The following is a 23,297-nucleotide window of genomic DNA, read 5'->3' as shown; positions in this document are numbered from 1 at the left end:
GTTTTCATTTCTGTTGCAACTGCCTTGGGCTCTGCAGCACAGGAGTAGGGGTTCTTCGGGATCCTATCATAGCTCAGAGATGTGTATGGAAGTGGGTTCAAACAGCTTCCTCAAACAGTCTAAGTACATGAGGAAGGGGACAAGATGCCTCCTCTCCCAGAACTTTAAGTACAGACACACTAGCTGTTTGAATCATGATTTCCTGACGTTGTCGGTCACCAGAGTTTTCAAGCAGATAACCTCTTTGTCTGAGTCCGTGTGCCATGGGCATTGGCACACTTAAACATCCACAGCCACCCGTCTCCCCAAATAGACTCTCAATGAAACTCTGATTCATGTATTGGCCACAATAAGAGGGCAGAAATGGTCTTGTGCCGAAGGAGGGAAAAGAATGATAGGAAGGGGGTGGTGCCTGCCAAGAAGTGAGGAGCAGCTGTGGACCAGAAGGGAGATGGCTAGAGTGCTGCGGGGGTGTACGGGGTAGTGAGACAAGGCAGCGGCCTGGGGACTGGGTGGGGAGGAATTTGAGTCCCGACTAGATGGCCAGTTGGAATCAGAATCAAGACTCAGAAGAGAAGCAAGAGTGGAGGATGATGGAAAGAAAGGGAGTTTTGGAGGGGGAAGAGTGATTGGGGCGAGAGCTGTTCCCTCAGGTGGGAACCCAGCAAACTTCAGAGACCAGCCACACCATAATAATCCTTTCAGGCTAGGAATTTCAGACCCACAGCTCATACCTCAGGTAGGTAGTGGGGATTTGGCAATTTGGTTGTCATGTAGAACCTAAAATTTTTATCATAATCAATGTCTGAGTCTCCAAGGCGAATAAGCAGTCGTCCACCACTTAGGAAGGTCTGTTTCAAAAGAATGGGTTCTAGAGCTGGATCCAAGATTTCTTTAAGCTTAAAATGAAATTAAAACAAAATGAAAGTCCAAAAACAAGGCATTAAAATAGATAACATTAACTTCTCCAAATTCCTTAGACCTTAATATTTACTTTGAACAAGCAGTTTTTTAGTGACCTTACAGGTATTTCTCCATGTCCTCTCACTACTTCAAACAGTATACATTTCCCAATGATTGTTTTATTAATAGTCTAAGGAAATAAAAGCATGTGAAGGCAACGCACTATTGATCTCCATGAGAAAGAAGCTAATAAAAGAGCGTCCCTGCAGGGTGATCCTTCAATAGGCCTCAGACAAATGAAACTAGGTTCACTTTCATAGTTGTTCTAAGTCATAAGTTGGCAGTCTACAGTCTGCTGTCCAAATCTGGCTTTCTATGGCCTTTTTTTGCATGACTCTTGAACTAAGAATGGTTTGTATCTTTCTAAGGAGTGGTAAAAACAAACAAACAAACAAACCTCCAAGACCAAAACGAACAAAGAAGGATATTTGTTCAGAAAATGTTTGTACAGAGACTGTATGTGGCTTGAAAAAACTAAAATACCTGGCTCTTTGTGGAAAATGTTTGTGAACCTCTATTATATAAGATAGTTATTTTTTCCCCTCAAGGCAAATCTGATTGTTGGTAAGGACTTGGGCATGAAGACAGTACCAATAGAACCCACTACGAACATCTTTAGGTCAGCATGTGTGTGACGGTGGCACATGGCCCAGGAGCTGTCAAAATCTGGTTGTAGTTGGTAGTTAACAAATCTCTTTTCACACTGTGGCATGATACCCAAGCATGTAAATTCTAAAAACAAAAGTTTATGAGATAAAATTTCCCTTACTACTCATGATATAATTTTAACATTCTATTCTATTCATTAAAAAATGCTAATTGAGATTGTTGATTCGATTTCACAGTCATGAATGGGTGGAGATGAAGTTTAAAAATATCACCCTACAAATGTAGAAAGCAGCTGGGTATACAGTACTAATGCTTCAAGCTACAGAAAACAGGAGAAGCCATTCAGAGTGTCCGATTCTTGGCTGGGGCCTGACCAGAGGTCTACCCCTACTCCCAAGAGCACTCAGCTACAGTTAAAAGCCTCTGCTGTCCAAGGGGATCAATCTCCAGAAAGTCTCTTGTCCATTGCCATGAGAGAAGAAATTCCCTCAGGACCCCCTGTGTCTGAAGTAAACTGCAGTTTAAGAATCCAGTTTAGAGTTAACATAACTATGCCGAAGATTTTGAGAGACCTTACCCTCTCTTGTAACTTCAGGGTTTGAATGAGGGCCTGGAACCCATTACAGAACTTTACCAGTGTCGGTCAAGGGCAGAAAGCCACACATGGAAGCTTCCCGTGCTCTTTTCAGCTTGAGGTGGGAGTATGGTGGATTTTCTAGACAGTCAAGGCTGCTCAGACAGTTCATTTAACTTTTCTGTGCCTGAGTTTTCTCACAGGTAAAATGAGATAATAGTAGTAACTACTTTGTAAGGTTGTGGTAAGGATTTTAAAGAGGTAATATATGAAAAATACCAAGAACAGCGTCTGGTATGTAGCAAGTACTCAATAAATGGTAGCTAACATTAACATTAGCTATCATTCCAGGCAAGATGCCAGTGCTACAGCTAAGCTGTCGCAGAGATACTTCTAGGCACGGTTAAAAGGATGCTCATTTCACAGCCCGTTCTTTCATTCACTCATCCTTCTCTTATACAAATAGAATAGTAAATTAGGTAAATAAACCACAACCATTGACCACTCTCTTTTGTGGCCAAGGCCTTTGCACATGTACACTTTGCCTGGAAGCCCTTCTCTCTGAGCTATTCATATGGCTGACCTCATTATATAGGTCACAGCTCAGATGTTACTACCTGTAGCTGTGCATATAAATTCGTTTCCTACATCTCGCCCTCCTTGATGACTATGTCAGCACTGGGCTTGCCCCTTCAAAACTCTTATCACAGAACCCTCTTTTTGCTGTTTACTGTTCTCGTCCCCAACTAGATTGTAAGCTATTGAGGGAAACGACCACATTTGTATTGTTTACCATTGATTCTCAAATAATGTATATTGAATGAGTGGACAAAAACATCCATTCTTGGAATGATTCTGAAGAAATGGAGCAGTTAGATTCAACAAACATCCTTTAAAAAAATAATAACAAAAGTTCATTCCTATCACATCACTTAATCTAATTATGACCTTATGTCGAAGCAGAAAATAGTGTTTATACTCTCTGGATGCTTTACTGGCTTCACATCGTTAGTGTGTGTGGTCAGTTCCTCATGGTGCTACTGCTTTGAATTTTCGGGGCAGCCAACCATCAGGAGCCATGATGAAGATCAAGAATCAGCAGTGTCAGAAAACAGAGCCCACCCATCCCATTTAACACCAAAATGGTGTCTGGAAACAGAAAAATTTGATTACTCAACAGACTGCTTCCCCTATAAGAGTGTATTGTTTTCTTAAAAGCAAAGCAATTGGTTTGAGTAATTTGAAAATGGACCTGACTGATGTCTTCAGCATGATGCAAATATGGCCTGTATAGGATTCCAGATGTGACCTTAAAGCTGGGAACTAGCATGAGAAAAAAAAAGTGAAAAGCAAACCTCTTCCAGCAAGACAGGTAAACCAAGTCGGATCGAATTTTCAAGTGTACGTAAAAAATTACTATCCGTAAGCTTAATGATCTTTAAACCGCTTTTGCTTTCCTTGTTCCTTATCCAACGGTTTGCCTGTGTAAGAAGCACAAAGCAGAAAACTCATTTAGAATTTTATGAATGGTAAAAGGTGAAAGTTTTCAAAGTTTAGAAATTTTGTTCAGTCTAGAAACAGGTTTGAAAGGCAAAAAAAAAAAAAAAAAAAGATAAACGAATAATACCACTCCCCTGCAAATAAAAACAAAAGAAAACACACCTTATAAGCCCAATACTTGGAATTCTTCCTTTTATTCAAATTTGAGACGAATGAAGAAAAGACCCACCTAGAAAATAAAGTCCATGCTTCTGCAGTTCAAGGTTATCTCTCTGCTTTCACCTCTGCTCCTTTTCCAAACCCCACTTACAACGATATGAACCGTGGGCTTAGGAGTCAGATAATGGGATTCCGCAAATTCTGGGCAGGCTTGCCCTAAAGTTCATTAGACCCTGACTTCATTTTGACTCCTCAGACTTTTTAGAAACAAGAACTATACAGGAATGCATTTCTGCTCTCAAAGAAAACAGATAACTAATGGTTGACCCCTTAAACAGAACCAATCAAAATGAAGTATGCAGAGCACTCGGACACTTCCCTTTTCACTTTCCGTGCCCACAAAATGAAGGACTGGGACTAGAAGACTTCTAAACTCCTTCCACGTCTACATTTCTAAGATCTTATGAGATGTTAAATTCACTTTTAGAATTTGTAATGGCACAATTTTTTTTTTAAATTTATTTTTTTATTGGAAGGAGAGTTTATTAGGCTGGCGAAGTGCATAAGGCTCTAGACAGCACAAAAGCACCTGCTTGCACTGGTTAGATTTCTTACAGATTATATACCCTTGCAGTGTCCATACAAGAGGACACTGTGTGATTCCTTCATTTCTGTAATAGCACAATTTTAAGCAGAGTTAACACTCCAGTCTTTATTGGAAGTATTTGTTCCATACCTGATCTTGGGGATCAATCATCAAAGGCCACCGCCTCCCCTGAGTAACCAAAATGCCGTTTTCCGTTGATACCAAGTCACGGGGCAGCCCATCTGTGTTCCACTGCCGTATCTCATAGGGATCACCGAGGATGTTAATGAGGCTGAAGGAGGGGCTGATTGGGATCTCCAGAGACTGACAGTCCTGGATCCAGCACTCTCTAAGCTGCAGAGGGAGGAGAGCTTACTTGTACGGAGTGAGGAACATTCAGTAAATGAGGATACACACAGTGTTGCGTCAGGGGTAAGTCTCACCAGGCTCCACAGGCATCCTGGTATCAGAGCACGGGACACAAGATGTGGAGAGAAAATGAAGAGGTCTGGGTCCTAGAACTATACTATCAACTCTCTGTGGTTTTGGGCATGTCACCCCCAGTCTGGACCTCAATTTTCTCATGTGTAAATGACAAGGATTGTTGTAGTAGTCTTCCATCAAGGCTGTATTGCCCGTCTTGGGAGAGTCTGGAAGCACGTGGAGAAGTTGAGGTTATCACCATAGCTGTAGGTGCTACTAGGAATTGGGGAAGAGGCGTGTTAGCATGTTACCCCCTTCAATGAGTGGTACAGTCATGCACAACAGAGAACTGTCTGTCCCCCAAAGACACCACTGGCACAATTGCCCATGTGGCCCCAGATGACTGCTGAGCCCCTGTAGAGTTTACACGAGTCCTACACTAACTATAACTCAATGACAAGGGCAAAACATCTTCAGGAAGGCAGTTCATAAAAATGGCTTGAAGATCTTTAGATGATTTAGTTTCCTGCTCTTTCCCATTGCCTAGCCCTTTGTCGCAGTCTCACCAATTCAGAACACTGCATCCTGGCTGACTTTAGATGCCACTTCTGATCATAAGGGTAAGGGACTCCTTGTTCTTTTTCCTTCCCCCAGGTTCTTGTGCTGTATCAATAAGTGATGAATAACTTTCTAAGGCAGGAAAGGAAAGCGAAGAACGTGTTACGGAAAGGCTAGGGGTTGACGATCACTGGCTGCTGGGGGAGATGGAGGGCTGTGGAATGTATTAATAAGTTTCCGTGATGGAGAACCTCCACAGTGGAGAGCCTCCACCTAAACTCACTCCTGTCAACACAGTTTCAGCGGCTTGTCACCACTCCTCATAGAAAGCAGGTTTACTCACCAGTTGCCTATACTGGGCTGTGAAGGCTCCATAATAGGCTACACAAGCTGCTGCTATGAACACATTCCCGATGATGTTCGATATCTCCTCATCGAATTTCTGGATGCTTTCTTCCCATCGAACTTGCTCATCTCCTAAAGCCGCTGTCAGCTTTCCAGCACGTATCAGACGTGCTTTTGTCAGGGCCATAGTCTTTGCTAGAAATTTGAAGAAAATCAGGTTATGTTTTTTAATATTTTCCAAAAAGATAAGAAGTTTATTTACCTGCTTCTGTTTATAGCAGAATTAGCATTATTTAAGTACTCTGGTTGAAGGCAGAACTCTCTCTGTGCCCTGTAGTATTTATTTTCTGAATTGAATTCATATGTTCCTTGTGTTATAAGGTAACATGCCCCAAAAAACCTTATTCGGATATAGGAGTTGAATATATACAATATATCTAGTTCTATTTTTATATGAGAAAGTTAATGCAATTGTCTAATGGAAACGTCTGAGATATTGAATGAAAGCTGAGATATGACTGCTTAAAACTCTTTCTGCTTTTGAAAATCAGGCATTTTCTGAACAACATAAACTTTATGAGCTACTTACCCAGACTTTCTTTCTCATTCACACTTTTGTCATATTCATCTTGCAAGGTGTGGATTTGATCTTCCACTTGTTTTAGTAATGCTTGCTTTTCTTTTAGAGTAGTCATAGTAACATCAAGTTCAGCCTAATAAAATCAAGTAAATATTTATTAATAGGCCCCAAAGGAGGTCAAAGTTGCCCATTTATAATAGTGCTTTTTTAAAAATTAGGATTTATGTTCCTTTTTTTCATATCCTAAAAGATTTTGATATGATATATGAAATTAAAACAAATATAAAATAGAATAAAATAAGAGCAGATGTAAATAGATGAAAACAAAACAAAAACAAAGCCCAACAAAATAAATAGAAGGAATAGAGAAACAGATGTACCAAGCATCGGGGATGAATTAGTTACTACACTGAATTATTAACTTTAAATGATGAAACGAATGAAATATTCATGCAATAGTGAAAACGAACCTTTCTTAACTAGTTCTCTGGAGTAAGGATCTGCAAACTTTGGCCTACAGGCCATTTCTAGCCTGCTGCCTCTTTTGTATGGTTTGTGATCTAAGAACGGTTTTACATTTTAAAATGGCTGGGAAAAAAATCAAAAGAAGAACTACATTTCATGACACATGATAAGTGTATGAAATTCAAGTTTCAGTGTCCGTAAATAAAGTTATATTGGAACTCAGTCATGTTTATTAATGTATGAATTGTTGGTGGCTGCCTTTGTGCTGTAAGGGCAGAGTGTTGGGCAACTGCAACAGAAACCACATAGCCAGCAAAGTTGAAAATATTTACTACCTGGATCTTTATAGAGAAAGTTTGCCAACCCCTGCTCTATAGTTACAGTTCTTTTGGTAACCTGCTCCACGAAATGACCAGTCTGTGTTTTGCTTGGGACTTCACTTCTGACTGCTGGTTTTTAAAACTTCAGATGGCACCATCATGTGGGAGTATTTAGAAAATGGTAACACACAGCATCAGATGCTACAGCGAAAAGACATCTCAGGAGATACGAATATACTAAGAACTCATTTTTCCTTGTATGGTGGAAAAGGGCTGGTTTCAGAGGTCATTTCCGAATAAAATAATCTTTGCCAGTGATTTAAAAAAAAAACCCTAATTTCCAATAGCATTGCTAATATCTATATTGCGTAGTGTCACAGTGGCATTATAAGGAAGCTTAAATGATTGATGATCATGGCCTTTAATTCCATAAAATGTCACAACACAGACGATGTACCTGTGCAGCGCGGAGTTTTTGTCTCTTTGGTTCAACTTCTTTGACTACTCGAGAGTACAAATCCATCGCTCTCACCCACATGCACATGGATTTACATGCTTTGGATACTTTCTCTACTTTTTCAGGCACAAAATCAGGATTATTAATATACTTTTGAAGCTTTGCCAATATTTGAGGTTTTATGTTTTCTTTATCATATTCTAAAAGTCTTCTTAGAAAGTTAGAGTCACCAAGAAGTTGCTTCGCTGTTGGCCAATCAGGCCTGAAAGACAGACATGATAAGTTAAAGAAATATATGCTTCTGAGAACATTAAAATATTATCCCAATAAGTGGGTAGTTTTAATCTCAGTGCTATAATCCTACTAATTGGTAGTTGTGTACACCACCATTCACAGGGAGGCAGGTAATTGGATGACTAATGTTCCATACAACCCAATTTTGGTAGAGAAAGATGTATAAAAATCAAAGAATTTTTTAGAAATGTAAGGGATTATAGAAATAGTAGTTTTATTTTTAAAATGCTGTGGGCTCTCATATTTTTACCTCCTTTTCCTTAGTTTAGATCCTTAAAATATCTGGTCAGGACACCACAATCACCTTCTAACTGGTTTTATGTCTCGCAGTAAACCTCATCCCCTGTGAACTCTCACCAAACTGGTCTTTTTTACATGAAAATCCAATTATGTTGAAAATGTTCAATAGTTCTCAGTTCCCCATGGACAGGGCTCGGTATCAGTGCTTTGCAGAGCTCCCAGGTCCCACCATGGTGCTGGCCAGAGGGTCAATAGGGAAGCTTGGCAGGGGCTGCTCTGGGCCCTCTACCCTAGCTCTGGTCAGTTTTACATGGAGAGGTTTCTTATAATTGTTAGTGAAAAAAAAAAAAAGATTGTACTACTGAAGATTGATTTAAAACTATATATCCCCAGGATGACATCTGCACTGCTTAGCACAGTGAACAAGCCGTTTCATGATGTGATCCCCTTGCAGACCCATTCCACCCCACGTGGGGCCCACTTGCCACCTGAGCATCGTCTCCAGAAAAATCCACTCACATCTCCCCAGGGGCAATCTATTCTTAGCACTCCTAATACTCTACAACTCTTGCACATCTTGAAATTATTATTTTTCATATCTCTCTCCCCAGTAGACTATAGGAGCCCTGTAGGGAAGAACTTCATATCTTCCATTATTTAGCACAAAATAGATGTTAAAAAAAAAAACCAAAAAACTTGTTGAATCAATTTGTTGAACAGCTGACCAAATCAATGAGAGAGTGGAGAAGAGATAGAAAAAGACAAATGAAAACTGAGAAAAACAGCAAAGAAATCCCACCAGGTATTTTGGTAATACATGATTCTGAATTACTCACTTGGCATTCAAGAGAATGGAAATTGCTTCCATAACAGTCATGACCAAATCTGGGGGCTTGGTAAAAACTCTGATTTCAGAGATATCTGCTTTATCTAAGGAATCCAGTGCTTTATTAGCAGCATCGAGTGCAGGTAGAGCTTCTTCAAGATCTCTTTGAGCATCATCGGCTATTGCTTGGGTTTCTTCAGCTTTCACTTTTGCCATCGCTTCATCTTCTTGCACAATGTTACGGACCTAACCATTGAAACATAATGGCTTAAGTGGTCTCATATTTGAATTTCAATTTTTAAAAACAAAGCTGATAATAATGTCATATTTGCCCCTTTGAATTAGACCGACGATGAAAGGATTAGCTATACTGAATTTTACACTCTCTGTCCATCTTATGCTACATTGATAGAATAATGGAGAAAAAGTTATCAGAACAAGAAGTCCCTTCTAGAAGACTAGATGCTTTATGTTTATAGATGCTTTATATTTCTCACAACTCTCTATGTGTCACTCTTGGAGTTCACTCATTCTCAAGGAGAGAAGAGAACTGATTTATCAAAGGGAGATTGTTTAGAACTTAAAAAGCATTGGTAGATCTATCACTTAATTATTTTATTGACATATAAAATTAAAAAATCTAATCATATGTCATAGTGTATAAGTGATCAGTGTATGGTGATCAAAGCTTTCTCTCCCACAATGTCAGGTGATTCAGTGTACCTGATCGGCATTTTCTTGATCCACTGCCAATTTGTCCATCAGGGCTTCAACATCTTGCGATTTTGTTAAAAGGACAGGTTCTAAAGCTGAAAGATCTAATTTCATTTTATCAACTAGTACATTTGTTTCTAATAGCTTGCTGAGACCATTCTTCACCCGCTCACGTGCCTAGATGACAACAAAATATTATAATGAATATTATAAACTATAAGTTTACTGGCATCTCTTACTCACGTAGTAGAATTTTACACATACAGAATTGACAAGTCAGTTTGTAATACTTAAAATTGTGAATGTGCAGAAATCTTCAAGGAATAGAACTCTAGGAAATGGCCATGACATTAACCACAGTATGATTGGATCGATGGCCCCTGGCCACAGGAGTGGGACATCACTGGACTGTGGGCTTATTGAGGATCTGCATCGTATTGTTTTTATTTTCTGTGGTAACTTGGTAGCATGTTGAATGCATGAGGGACAAGTTGAGATGGAAATTCCTGGTGGCCACAGCTCTGAGAGTTTATGGCAAGAGAAAAATTCTGAGATGTTCTAAATTTAATTACAGCAGGCGGGAGGGTGAGAGGAAGAGACAAGAAAAGTTAATCAGTTAGCGGTCATGAGCTGAAACTAACAAAAGACTGCTCACATTCCTGAATGTATGTCGAAACTTTGAATCAGCTTCCATGTGGCGGTTTCAGTGATTACCTAGCCAACCACCTGGCACCACTGCATCTTGATTATGCATGAACATTCCAGACTGTGGCCCATGACCAATTCAAAAACATCAAATACTTCTTCTTGATGGACAATTCACTTATCCCATAAGTCTCCCTGCTTCACCTTTGCCCCCACCCTTTTACCTGTAGTCAGTGTAAATTCTTTTAAAACAACTTACATCCATCTTCCCCAAATTCACTGTATAAAAGAGCCCTGTCAACCCCAGGATGGCAGACTTGTATGTCTTTTCCACTCAACCCTGCTGCTGGTAGTTTAGATTGCATACTCCAAGACCTGGTTCTTTTTCTGGCTAGCATTTGGCTCAATACGCCTTTTCTTTAAAGACACTTTCAGCCTTGAAGGTTTATTTTAACACTTGCTTCCTCAGGATGGTCAGTAGGGCTGAGAATTCCCAGAGAGACAGTGTCCTATGTAGTTCACTCTGGTTGCTGGATATGAACCCTACTTCTCAGTGGCTGGAAACTTTTAACTAGGTTCAAGGGGTGGTATGTGGTAGAGAAGGCACCTGGGAATAATGTTTTTGAAGGTGAGTCAGAAAGCTTGGTTCGAACTGGCGAGTTTCAAAAATATCTCTCAATTTCTTTCACTAAGCATGCATTTATCAGGTAAAAATCCTCTGAAAAACATTTAAAATACCTAAATGACTAATGCTTCCATTTTTACTGTGTTGAAAATTTTAGATCATGTTAATAGCCTGATGATGATGATGATGATGATGATGATGATGATGATGATGATGGCAGGCACCATTTTCTGAGTACCTCATATGCATCAGATCATATTCCAGGCAATTCCCAAATAGTATCTTGTTTAAATTCCACAACAATCCAAGAGGTAGATATAGATATTTTTAAATCTTATTTTCTACTAAGATTTAGAGAATTTATAAAATGCATTCAGGGTTGTGTAGGAAGAAAGAGGCAGGACATAGTCTGCCAGACACCAAAACCTTTGCTCTTAATAGGAACGACTGGCACATTAGACCACTGTAACTCCATCCCTACTGCTTCACAAAAAGTTTTCCTTATTAAATACTGCAGAGATGACTAGTCTTTGGCTCAACTTTGATGCCGTTGCAATGTCCATATCATTCTATGAAGTCAATGACACTTGTATAAATGATAAAAGACAAAATATAAATATCAAAGAAGGGAAAGACCTGTGAACTGGCACGAGTGATTACGAGACACTTTTTTTTTGTCATATTGTAGGTTGTCAAGGGCACATGTCAGGGTGGAGTGGGCTCCAGCAGGTAAGATAGCACTCATTCTGGCAAAAGTTTTGAGTTCAAGCAATAAAAAAGAGGTTTTTTAAATCAATAATATTAAACTTACTGAAACCAATTGCTTCCTTTTATCACTCAGCATAGTCAGGTAGAGATTGATGAGTTCCAGGTAGGAGGTGGGTGTTGTGTAGTACCTTCTCCGGAGCTCTGTGTAGTACCGTTCTGCCATATTGGAGACACCTAAGTGAACATTCACGCACATGAGGGAAAGCTTTTCTTTCAGTTCATCGTTTACAGCATCAACGTTTGAGAAAAAAGTCTTTGATACGGAAAGAAGTGCTTCTCTGGGCCACTGTAAATAAAGATATAATTTGGAAAATCTGTTGCTTATTTCCATATATACAATTTAACACATATAAAAAAATGTATATCTCTGGAACTCTCCCTTACCTTATCTTCCCTTTCACCTAGTTAACTCTTACTCATGTCTCTGATGTTTAATAAACCGAGTGGCTGTGAGGGCGGTCTGGGTCTGCATCTGCATCTCAGAACAGTGTCCGGAACATAGAAATTGTTCAATAAATATTTATTGATTGAATGAATGAATGGTTGGGTGTCTTTAGGATAATTCCATAAATAAAATCACATATATTACGATGACCTCATGTACTTCCTCTTATCATTATGCAGTTTGGACTTCGGGTCTGTTATCATAATCACTGTCCTGCTCACCTCAACTCCTTTGCTCTTCTCTTGTTTCTTTGAGCTTACTTGAACCCTAGTCATATCAATGTTCTGTTATCCCTCGGCCATGACTGTGCAGCTGAGCATGGCTGGAAAAAACACACAGCCATGCTGGCTGGCCTCACTTTAAATTCATGACAACTAGCTCAAGCAGGTTCTTATTTCAGTCCAGAAATGCTTCTACATTTTCTAATACATTCTTAATGTACTCTTCTAAGTATTTTACACCCTATACTGCGTTATCAGACTGTTAACCTTCCTCTTTCCTTTTCATTCTCAGTTGAGGACCTTGATTCCCACATCACGCGCGCGCACACACACACACACACACACACACACAAAGGCAGCAGAAATGAAAATAGAACTTTAACGAGCTCTTACCCTCACATCTTCCTATCCTTCCCATCCACCTGCTTCTGTGCTCATATATTCTGCCTTCCTTCCTGTTACTCTGGGGTAAGTTGTGCATGTTCCCTGCCTAGATCAGCTCCTTCATTAATGACTTGATCCCACCCCTTCTTGCCTACTCAAAAACATTGGTCCAACAATGCTTAACTCTGTTTGCTGCACCATCAATGTATATTTTTTTGTCTGGATCACTTCCATGACCACACACACGTGCTGTTTGTGTTTCTCACTTAAAAACACTTTCTTTTCACCTCACGTACCCCTCTATTACCCATCTCCTGATGTTCCTTTGACACAAAACTTCTTGAAAGAGTCACCTATACAGTAGTTCCCCCTTATCCCAGCGGATACATTCCAAGACTCCCATGAATGATAAGACCATGAGTAGTACCCAATCCTATATATATTATTATTATTTTTTTCTATTCATACATACCTTTTCACTTAAAGGAAGAACTTTATGACTTTTCTTTGGCATATCTGAACTTCAGCATCACTATTATTATGCTTTGGGCCATTATTAAGTAAAATAAGGGTTATTTAAACATGAGCACTGTGATACCCACACAGTTGATCTGATAACTGAGACTGCCACTAAATGACTTATGGGCGAGAGCTTATATGGCCTGGATATGTTGGACAGAAATGTGAGTCATGTCCCAAGTGGCAGGCATGGAATAGGATGGTGAGAGATTTCATCACTCTATTCAGAATGGCATGTGATTTAAAACTTACAAATTATTTACTTCTGGAATTTTCCATTCAGTATTTTTGGACTGAGGTTGACTGGGGGTAACTGAAACCATGGAAAATAAAACTGCAAAGTGGGGCGCTACCATACTTATGGTCTCTGATTCTTCTTCCTTCTTCTCTCTTGAACCTTCCCTCCCATCGCTCCACTGAAACAGCTGTTAAAATCACCATTAACTTCTACATTGCTAAATTCAGTAGTCTCCTTTTCTTTTATAATTCTGTTTTTCCTTCGTTCGATGATTGTCATGGTCATCCCTGGCATCTGAATAAATCCCTAGCAGGATTTAAAGCTAATGCAAGTACCCTTGAGTTATCCTCGGACGTGTTACTCTTTTAAAATCAAGCAAGTCCAACTTCTCAGAGACTACCCAGGGAAGTCACCAACCTGGACAAACCAATCAATGGTGCAGCAGTTCACAAGGGATGGAAACATGCGGCATCGGGACCGGAAGGCCTCCCCAACGGGGCTCATGCAGAGAACAATGTGCAGTTTCTGACGGACTCTGCTGATAAAGTATTGAAACACCTGACGAAAAGAAAGATATTTATCAATTTAAAAGGAGGAAGCAACAGTGAAAATAAGTGTTGGCTAATGAATCTGAGTCTACCAATATCAATTAAATATGTTAGTATAGTAAATGTGTAAATTGCTTTGTTAACATTTATTCCAACCCCTTTCTCTCATGCAGTCTGGAAAGATTCAAAATGACATTTTGCAGACTCCTTTGTACCTAGAGTTCTGGATGTGATGTCAATTCTCCTTATCAGTGTATTTAAGGAGACCCCTTGAATAAAGCGGAGAAAGGTATTCATATTAGGTTTTGCTCTGGAGTTGAGGACCATTGAGAAAGAGATACAGGGTGCAGGGCAACCATCTATTGCATGTGCAGAGCCTGGCAGAAGTGGCAAAGCTTTGGAGCCACTATACCTGGATGTGGCTCCTGTTGTAGGAGGTCATTGAGAGGATGTGACTACCAGTTAAACCATAAGCTTGACCCAGTAATTCGAGGCTCCTCACCCCCTCATTTGTTCTTGGATTATGCATTCTGCCCACTGTCCCCACAGTGGGAACCATTTCAAAGACGTAGCCTTGAGAGAGCAATGTGCTGTTGAGACCACCTGGACAATATACATGACTGAACCCAGTCAAGGCCCCTATGTTAAACTTTTGAGATTCTAGTGGGCAGCTGTGGAGATCCACTTATCTTGTGGCTACCCAAGACACAAGTATCACATGTAAGTTCCCTTGCTTATTAAACCTGCCACCTACCGGTCTGCCTCTTTCTTCCATCTCTCCTTGCTCTTTGTGTACAGGGCCCAATTTCAGATTTCCCCTAGGGAGCTCCAAAGTTGCTAATCAACAGCTTCTTATTTCAGCTGCCAGACAGGGCGGGGGTTGCATGGCTTTGGCGTCTGCAGCTGAAGCAGCAGCATACTGATTAGTTTAGTGGCTTCCTGGTTCAGCAGGAATGGCTGTGGCAGAGGCAGCAGCTTCCTTGACCATTGATTTCTACAGTGTGCATTTCATATTCATTCCAAGAAACTCAGTCTGGAATCCCTTTTTTTGGTCCTCCCAAAGATGGCTTCCCTCTCATAAACCCATTTCTACGTACATTAGCTGAAGTAGACCCTCCTGTCTGTACCTATAAGCCCTGACCTATCAGTAGGGAAAATTCTTATGAAAGGACACAGAACACATGAGAAAGAATGGCCATAAAATTAAAAAAAATTTTTGCAGAAAGAAGGGAAAGGAGTGGGGTAGACAAAACAGGGGCATGTGAAATCTAGCACAGTATTGGAAAAAAGGAAGTGGACAGCAGCTGTGGGAGGGAAAGAGGAAGGGGAGAGAGAGAGAGACAGAGGGAGAAAAAGAGAGATGGAGAGAGGGAAGCAGAGAGAGAGAGAGAGAGAGAGAGAGAGAGAAAGAAATATGTGCATTTCTGTTTTAGTTGTGCCATAACCTTGCTGATAGGCAAGAGAGTCAAAAGTATTGTTAAGTATCAGACTCTTCATGTGGGGCACGGAAGGCATGTGAAATAAACCTGTGTTTAAAGAAGGATAAGAGAAGCTGTCCAGTTTGTCAAGACTATGACCTCCATGGGGACAGTAGGGTTTCTGTTTTCTGCTTTCCATGGACCTCTCTGGGAGTCTGGCGAACCAATGCTTAGAATGCAGGAAATAAAATACAGAGAATTACAAAGGAAACCAATAATACTGAAAAAATTCTATCCATGGACTCCTTAATGGGATTTATGGAACATTAAAAAAAAAAAGACTGAAATAAGTTTTTGTTTTTACAAAGCCATATAACCATTCTCACATGTCCTACCTCATCTCTATTTCCTTCGGAAATTCCTGCTTCTTTTGCTCTTGGTCTAGTGGCTGCTAAAACCTGCTCCAGCTCATCCTTCTCAAATAAATTAGGCACTTCACCTGAGTTTAAGATGTTATTTATATCTTCTAGGAACTCTTCCACTACAATCTGTAGAAGAAAAACAGAGTGATCATTATAACCTATTCAACCATTTTACATTTATTACATATAAATTATAAAGCAAATATGATAAAAATTCACATTGAGTTAGTTTTATCTTTAAGAGAAGATAATCTTGAAACTTCGATGGAATCTTAATATTCTTATATAATAAGTACATTGATTTTTTCATTTTTCCTCCCTGTTTTGTTTCTTGAGAACCACTCAGTTTTTGTATGATTCAGTTATATGTGCAAGCATTATATATTTTTCTCCTTTCAGCTAATATTTTATAAGTATTAATACATATTTCTGCAGAATACTCATCATATTTACAACCACTCATGAGAGCATAACACATCATTGAGCCAATGCGTCGTACATTTACGTAGACTTAGATGGTTTATAGCTCTTACATTATAAGAACTATATTCAGGTTTATAGCTTTTCTCCCCAGTTAGATTATTTTCCGGGGATAAATTCCAGGGAATGAGAGTAGCAATTAAAGTACATGAATATTTCTGGATATTGAAAATTTAAAAATTTCCCATTCAATTCAACTATGACTTCATTAACTTTTAACATTTTTGTTAATTTGGGTAGTGTAAACCATTCCTTTGGCACAATTTAATTGACATTCCTTTGATTATTAGCAATGGCAAATATTCCACATTTATTAATTTCCATTAAAAAATCTGTTCAAACTCTGTAACTATTTATATACAGATGGTCCTTGACTTACAAAGATTCGATTTACCATTTCTCAACTTTACAATGGTGTGAAAGCAGTATGCATAATAAATTGCATGAGATATTCAACACTTTATTACAAAATAGGCTTTGTGTTAGATGATTTTGCCTAACTTCAGGATAAGGTAAGTGTTCTGAGCATGTTTAAGGTTGGCTGGGCTAAGCTGTGATGTTCAGTAGGTTAGATGTATTAAGATGTATAATTTTCAATTTATGATATTTTCAGCTTATATTGGGTTTTTGGAACAGCCCTATCGTAAGTCGAGGAGCATCTGTATTTCAGTTTACTTTTAAATTTGAGTGCACGATTTTCATGTTACCAAATAAAACTTTTGTCTCTAATAATTGTTGCAGAGGTTTTAAAAAATATGATTTATCCTTTTGTTTCAGTTAACTTTTTAGTTTTATAAAAGTTTGAGTCCTATATATATTTCACCATGACAAAGTATCTGTTATTTTATTTTCTTCAATTTAAGCCATTTTTAAAAAATTAAATAGACATAATTTGTCTATTAATTTTCCCCAAGAACAAATGCTGGTTCTCTTTGTCCTAATTTATTTCTGCTTTTATCTTATTGTTTCCTTTATTTGCCTTGGTGCTTCCTTGTGACCTTTATTTTCCTAGTGTTTTAAGTCAATTCACATGTATAGTTTCTAATTTTTGATTCAAATCTATAAATTTAACTGAGAACTGTTTAGTATATTAAATTCATTTTCCCTATTTTCTAAATAAACATTTCAATTTTGATATTCTTTACTCAGGAATTCTTTATATGAATATTTTAAAGTTCTGAGCTACATTCTTAATTTCTCCTTTCATTAAAACATAGGTGAAGAATGTTATCAGTACAGTTTATGCTTTATTTGAATTTATGAAAAATTTCTTTAATTTTTGTAAACTGATCAATTTTACTAAACTTTCAATAGTATTAGAAAATATGTGCTTTCTCTGTAAAATATAAAATGTGTTATATAGCCATTAATTCCAGCTTAGAAGTCACATTCTTCATATTACCTAAGCATATTCATTTATACCTTGTATTTGTTAGACATAGCAAATTGAAGTCCATTTTTACATCTTTTTCTTCTCAACCTCTCATAATGATAATAGTTATATATATATACATATATACACATACATATATATGCACATGCATCCATGAATTTGTTATTATGGTTATGCTTACTCTTCATTAACACAGAACATATAAAATTGATTAGAGCTTTCTACAGAGTATAATAGCTTTTTGTTTGTTTAAGGAGGAGCAAGACAATATGACTTGATATTTGGAGCATTAACACTCAGTCTTTTTATATAACTGGCTTATTTTTTAAAAGAAATATTAAAATTCTATAATAAATATTTTAATTAATATAGAACATTTGAAAATTAGATAATTAAAACCTATAAATAAACAAAACTAAGAAAATAAAAAATTGTTCACAATCCCAAGACCCAGAAATTTTGTAATTGTATGTATGTCATATCTGTTTAGATATACATTAAACCCAAGAACCCACAGAGTAGATGATTGATATACATGTTATGATATAACAACACATTCATAAACATTTTTCACATTAATTAATGTGTATATTTTTACAATAAAATTTTAATCTTTTACAAGTGGTCAATTATATAATTACACCACAATGTATTTATGCAACTCTCTCTCATTGGATATTGAGGCTTGAAATAATGAACTATTACTTAAAATTATTGCAAGATCCCCTTTACCCACTTCACCCATCCCCTATACCCCTTATATTTGACCCCCTTTACCCTGTCTACCTCCCCTCCTCTTCCCCCACCCCACGAGTAACCACTACTCTATAGTCCTCTGGTAACCACAGGTCTATAGTCCATGTCTATGAGTCTCTGTTTGTTTGTTCTGCTCATTTGTTGCTTTTAGGTTTACATCCCAAATATAAGTGATATCATGTGATTTTCAACTTTTTCTGTTTGGCTTATTTCACAGCAAGATTATCTCGAGGTCCATCTATGTTGTCACAAATGGCAGTATTTCATCTCTTCTTATGGCTGAGTAATATTCCATTGTATATATGTACCAAAACTTCTTTAGCCAATCATGTATCGTAGGACACCTCAGTTGCTTCCATCTCCTGGCCACTGTGAAAAATGCTGCTATGAACACTGGTGTGCAAATATCTTTATTGGTATGAGTTTTCAAGTCTTTGGGGTAAATACTCAGTAGAGGGATTGCTGGATCATATGGTAGATCAATTCTTAGTTTTTTGAGGAAACTCCATACGGTTTTCCATAGTGGCCATACCAGTTTGCAGTCCCACCAGCAGTGTATGAGGGTTCCTATTTCTCCACATCCTCTCCAACATTTGTTAGTACTTGTCCTGTTGATTATAGCCATTCTAACAGGTGTGAGATAATATCTCATTGTGGTTTTGATTCGCATTTCCCTAATAGCTAGCGATGTTGAGCATTTTTTCATATATTTGTTGGCCATTTGTATGTCCTCTAGGGAGAAGCATCTGTTCAGGTCCTTTGCTCATTTTTTGATTGGATCATTGTTTTTTGTTGTTGTTATTGAGTCGTATGAGTTCTTTATATATTCTGGGTAATAGGCCCTTATTGGAGGTGTTGCTTGCAAATACATTTCCCACTCAGATGGTTATCTCTTTACCTTGTTGACAGTTCCTTTTGCTGAGCAGAAGCTTTTTAGTTTGATATAGTCCCATTCGTTTATTTTTGCTTTTACTTCCCTTGCCTTTGAGGTCAAATTCATAAAATCCTCTTTAAGTCCAAAGTCCTTGAATTTAGTTCCTATGTTTTCTTCTATGCATTTAATTGTTTCAGGTCTCATATTTAGGTCCTTAATCCATTTTGAGTTAATTTTGGTGTGTGGTGAGAGACAACAGTCTAGTTTCATTCTTTTGCAGGTGGCTTTCCAGTTTTCCCAGCACCATTTATTGAAAAGGCTTTCTTTTCTCCACTGTATGTTTTTTGCTTTTTTGTCAAAAATTATTTGCCCATATAAACATGGGTTTACTTCTGGACTCTCAATTCTGTTCCACTGGTCTGCGTATCTGTTTTCCTGCCAATACCATGCTGTTTGGACTACTGTCGTTTTGTAGTATAATTTGAGTTCAAGCAGAGTGATGCTTCCAGCCTCGTTCTTTTTTCTCAGGATGGCTTTGGCTATCCTGATGTTAAATGAGATTTTGATGGGGATTGCATTAAGTCTGTATAATGCTTTAGGTAATGTGGTTATTTTAATTATGTTGATTCTTGTAATCCAAGAACTCGGAATATTTTTCCATTTCTTTGCATCTTCTTCGATTTCTTTTAATAGGGTCTCATAGTTTTTATTATATAGGTCCTTCACATGTTTCATTAAATTTATTCCTAGGTATTTTATTCTTTTTGTTGCAATTGCAAAAGGAATTATATTTCCACTTCTTTTTCTGACACTTCATTATTAGAGTATAGGAACGCTATATGGAGTTTTGAACATTGATTTTGTATTCAGGGACTTTATTGTATTTGCTTATTGTTTCTAGTAGTGTTCTTGTGGAGTCTTTAGGGTTTTCTATGTAGGGAATCATGTCATCCGCAAATAGTGATAGTCTGACTTCTTCATTTCCTATTTGGATGCCTTTTATATCTTTCTCTTGTTTGATTGCACTCGCTAGGACCTCCAATACTGAATAACAGTGGCAAAAGTGGACAGCCTTGCCTTGTTCCTGATCTTAGAGAGAAAGTTTTTAGTTTTTCACCATTAAGTATAATCTTGGCTGAGAGTTTGTCATAGATGGCCTTTATTATGTTAAGGTACTTTCCTTCTATACCAATTTTGTGAAGTGTTTTGATCATAAATAGATGCTGTGTCTTGTCGAAGTCATTTTCTGCATCTATTGATATGATCATATGATTCTTATTTTTTTTAATTTGTTTATGTGGTGTATTACATTAATTGATTTGTGTATGTTGAACCATTCCTGTGTCCCTGGAATGAAGCTCACTTGTTTGTGGTATATAATCTTTTTAATATGTTGCTGTCTTTGGTTCACTAGTATCTTACTTAGGATTTTTGCATCTGTGTTCATGAGAGATATTGATCTACAGTTTTCTTTTTTTGTGTTATCTTTACCAGGTTTTGGTATCACAGTAATATTGGCCTCATAAAATGAGTTGGGAAGTATTGCTTCCTCTTCGATTTTTTGGAAGAGTTTGAGGAGAATAGGTATTGAATCTTCTTTGAATGTTAGGTAGAATTTGCTGGTGAAGCCATCTGGTCCGGGACTTTTCTGTTTTTGTAGGTTTTTGATGATTGTTTCAATTTCCATACTGCTGATCAGTCTATTTAGATTTTCCAGTTCTTCTTGATTCAGTGTAGGAAGGTTGTATTTTTCTAAGTACTGGTCTATTTCTTCTAGGTTATTGAATTTGGTGTTATATACTTTTTCATAGTATTCTTGTATGATCCTTTGTATTTCTGCAGTGTCTGTCGTAATTTCCCCTCTTCCATCCCTAATTTTGTTTATTTCTGTCCTTTCTCTTTTTTCTTTAGTGAGCCAGGGGTTTGTCAATTTTATTAAACTTCTCAAAGGACCAGCTCTTTGTTGCCTTTATTTTTTCTATTTTTTTTTTCAATTTCATTTATTTCAGCTCTAACTTTGATGATTTCTTTCCTTCTGCTGACTTTTGTTCTTCCTTGTCTAGTTTTTTAAGATAAAGTGTTAGGTTATTTATTTGGGCTCATTCTTGTTTTTGGAGGTAGGCCTGTAATGATATGAACTTTCCTCTTATGACTGCTTTTCCCATGTCTCAAACGTTTTGATATGTTGTACTATTATTATCATTCACTTCTATAAATCTCTTGATCTCTCTATTTCTTCTTTGACTCAGTTATTCTTCTGTAGCATGTCGTTTAACCTCCATTTACTTGTGTTTCTTCCTGATTTCTTTTTGCAGTTGATTTCTAGTTTCAAAGCATTATGATCAGAGAAAATGGCTGGTATGATTTCAACCTTCTTATATTAATGTTGAGGCTATCTCTGTGTCCTAGTATGTGGTCGATTCTTGAGAATGTTCTATGTGCACTAGAGAAGAATATATAAGCAGTTGTTTCGGGATGAAAGGCTCTGTAAATTTCAATTACGTCCAGGTGGATTAAAGTGTCATTTAAGGATGTTATTCACTTATTGATTTTCTGTTTGGATGATTTGTCCATATCCGATAGTGGGGTATTTAGGTCCCCTACTATGATGGTGTTTTAGTCTGTTTCTCCCTTTAGTTTTGTTAGTAATTGCTTTACATATTTTGGGGCTCCCTGATTGGGAGCATAGATATTAATAAGTGTTATGTCTTCTTGGTGAATGATTCCCGTTATCATTATAAAGTGTCCCTCAGTATCTTTTTTTACCTTTTTGATTTTGAAGTCTATTTCGTCTGATATTAGTATTGCTACTCCTGCTTTTCTCTGAATATCATTTGCTTGAAATATCATTTTCCACCCTTTCACTTTGAGTCTATATTTGTCTTTGGAACTGAGATGTGTCTCTTGGAGGCAGCGTAGGGTTGGGTTTTGTTTTTTGATCCAATCTGCAACTCTGTGCCTTTTTATTGGTGAGTTCAGTCCATTTACATTTAGAGTGATTATTGAAATATGAGGTCTTCTTATAGCCATTTTATCTTTTGCTTTATGGTAGGTTGGTTTTCCATTGCTTCCTTGTGCATGTGTTTCTGTTTTCTTTATTTTGGTTGGGTTTTGTGGGTTTTCTCTCTGGTTCTTCTTGTTTCATGTAATATACGTTAGTATATTCTGAATCTTTGGTGTGTGGTTACCATTACAAATATGTAAAGGATAGTTATATATATACAGTCAACTATTTTCTTCTGCGCGTGCCTTATCTCCATTCCCCTTTGAGAATTTGGATCTTTGAATCCTCCCCTTTTCAGTCATTGTTGTCTCAATTCGTCTCTATGTATGCTGAACGTTCATTACTATCTTGTTATAACAATTCACTTCTTATTATTTAAGCTTATAATGCCCTGTTCTTAGTAAGGGTTGCACTCCTCTGCTTCTATTGCCTGCTAGTCACCTTATTCCTAATTATGTATTTATTTTTTTGTCATTTTGTTTTAGGTGAACTGACCCCTTTCAGTATTTCCTGTAGTGCAGGCCTCGTAGTGGAGAATTCTCTCAATTTTTGTATGTCTGGAAAGGTCTTAATTTCTCCTTCATATCTAAGGAGAGCTTAGTTAGATACATTATTCTTGGCTGGTTGTCCCTTTCACTTAATAGTTTAAATATTTGATTCCATTCCTTTTCGGCTTGTAAGATTTGCACTGAGAAGTCTGATGATAATCTAATGGGTTTTCCTTTATATATTACAGTTTTGTTCTCCCTGGCAGCCTTGAGAATTCTGTCTTTGTTGTTGATTTTTGATAATTTTAGTACAATGTGTCTTGGTGATGGCCTTTTTGGGTTGAGATAATTGGGTGTTCTGTTGACATCTTGAATTCCAAGCTCCAGCTCATTTCTTAGATTTGGGGAATTCTCGTCCACTGTTTGTCTTAAAATGCTTTCTAGTTGCTGCTCCTT

At 37.7% G+C, this 23,297-nt stretch overlaps 1 protein-coding gene across 1 annotated transcript in view; it reads right to left on the bottom strand.

The window, feature by feature from the left end:
- Window positions 1-23,297, bottom strand: part of DNAH6 (dynein axonemal heavy chain 6) — a 236,789-nt gene that overhangs the window by 82,885 nt on the left and 130,607 nt on the right. Inside the window, exons 46-56 of the mRNA XM_039852518.1 lie at window positions 15,820-15,972; window positions 13,876-14,016; window positions 11,695-11,937; window positions 9,623-9,790; window positions 8,910-9,145; window positions 7,540-7,801; window positions 6,307-6,430; window positions 5,716-5,912; window positions 4,542-4,745; window positions 3,502-3,627; window positions 735-899 (exon numbers count right to left, since the gene is read on the bottom strand). Of these exons, the coding sequence (XP_039708452.1) occupies window positions 735-899; window positions 3,502-3,627; window positions 4,542-4,745; window positions 5,716-5,912; window positions 6,307-6,430; window positions 7,540-7,801; window positions 8,910-9,145; window positions 9,623-9,790; window positions 11,695-11,937; window positions 13,876-14,016; window positions 15,820-15,972 (2,019 nt within the window). The remainder of the gene's footprint in view (window positions 1-734; window positions 900-3,501; window positions 3,628-4,541; window positions 4,746-5,715; window positions 5,913-6,306; window positions 6,431-7,539; window positions 7,802-8,909; window positions 9,146-9,622; window positions 9,791-11,694; window positions 11,938-13,875; window positions 14,017-15,819; window positions 15,973-23,297) is intronic.

Source organism: Pteropus medius, unplaced genomic scaffold, assembly GCF_902729225.1.
Source record: "Pteropus medius unplaced genomic scaffold, Ma_sr-lr_union100, whole genome shotgun sequence".
Lineage (NCBI taxonomy): Eukaryota > Metazoa > Chordata > Mammalia > Chiroptera > Pteropodidae > Pteropus > Pteropus medius.
Note: the sequence above shows the minus strand (reverse complement) of the source record. Positions and strands in the feature narration are given on the sequence as shown.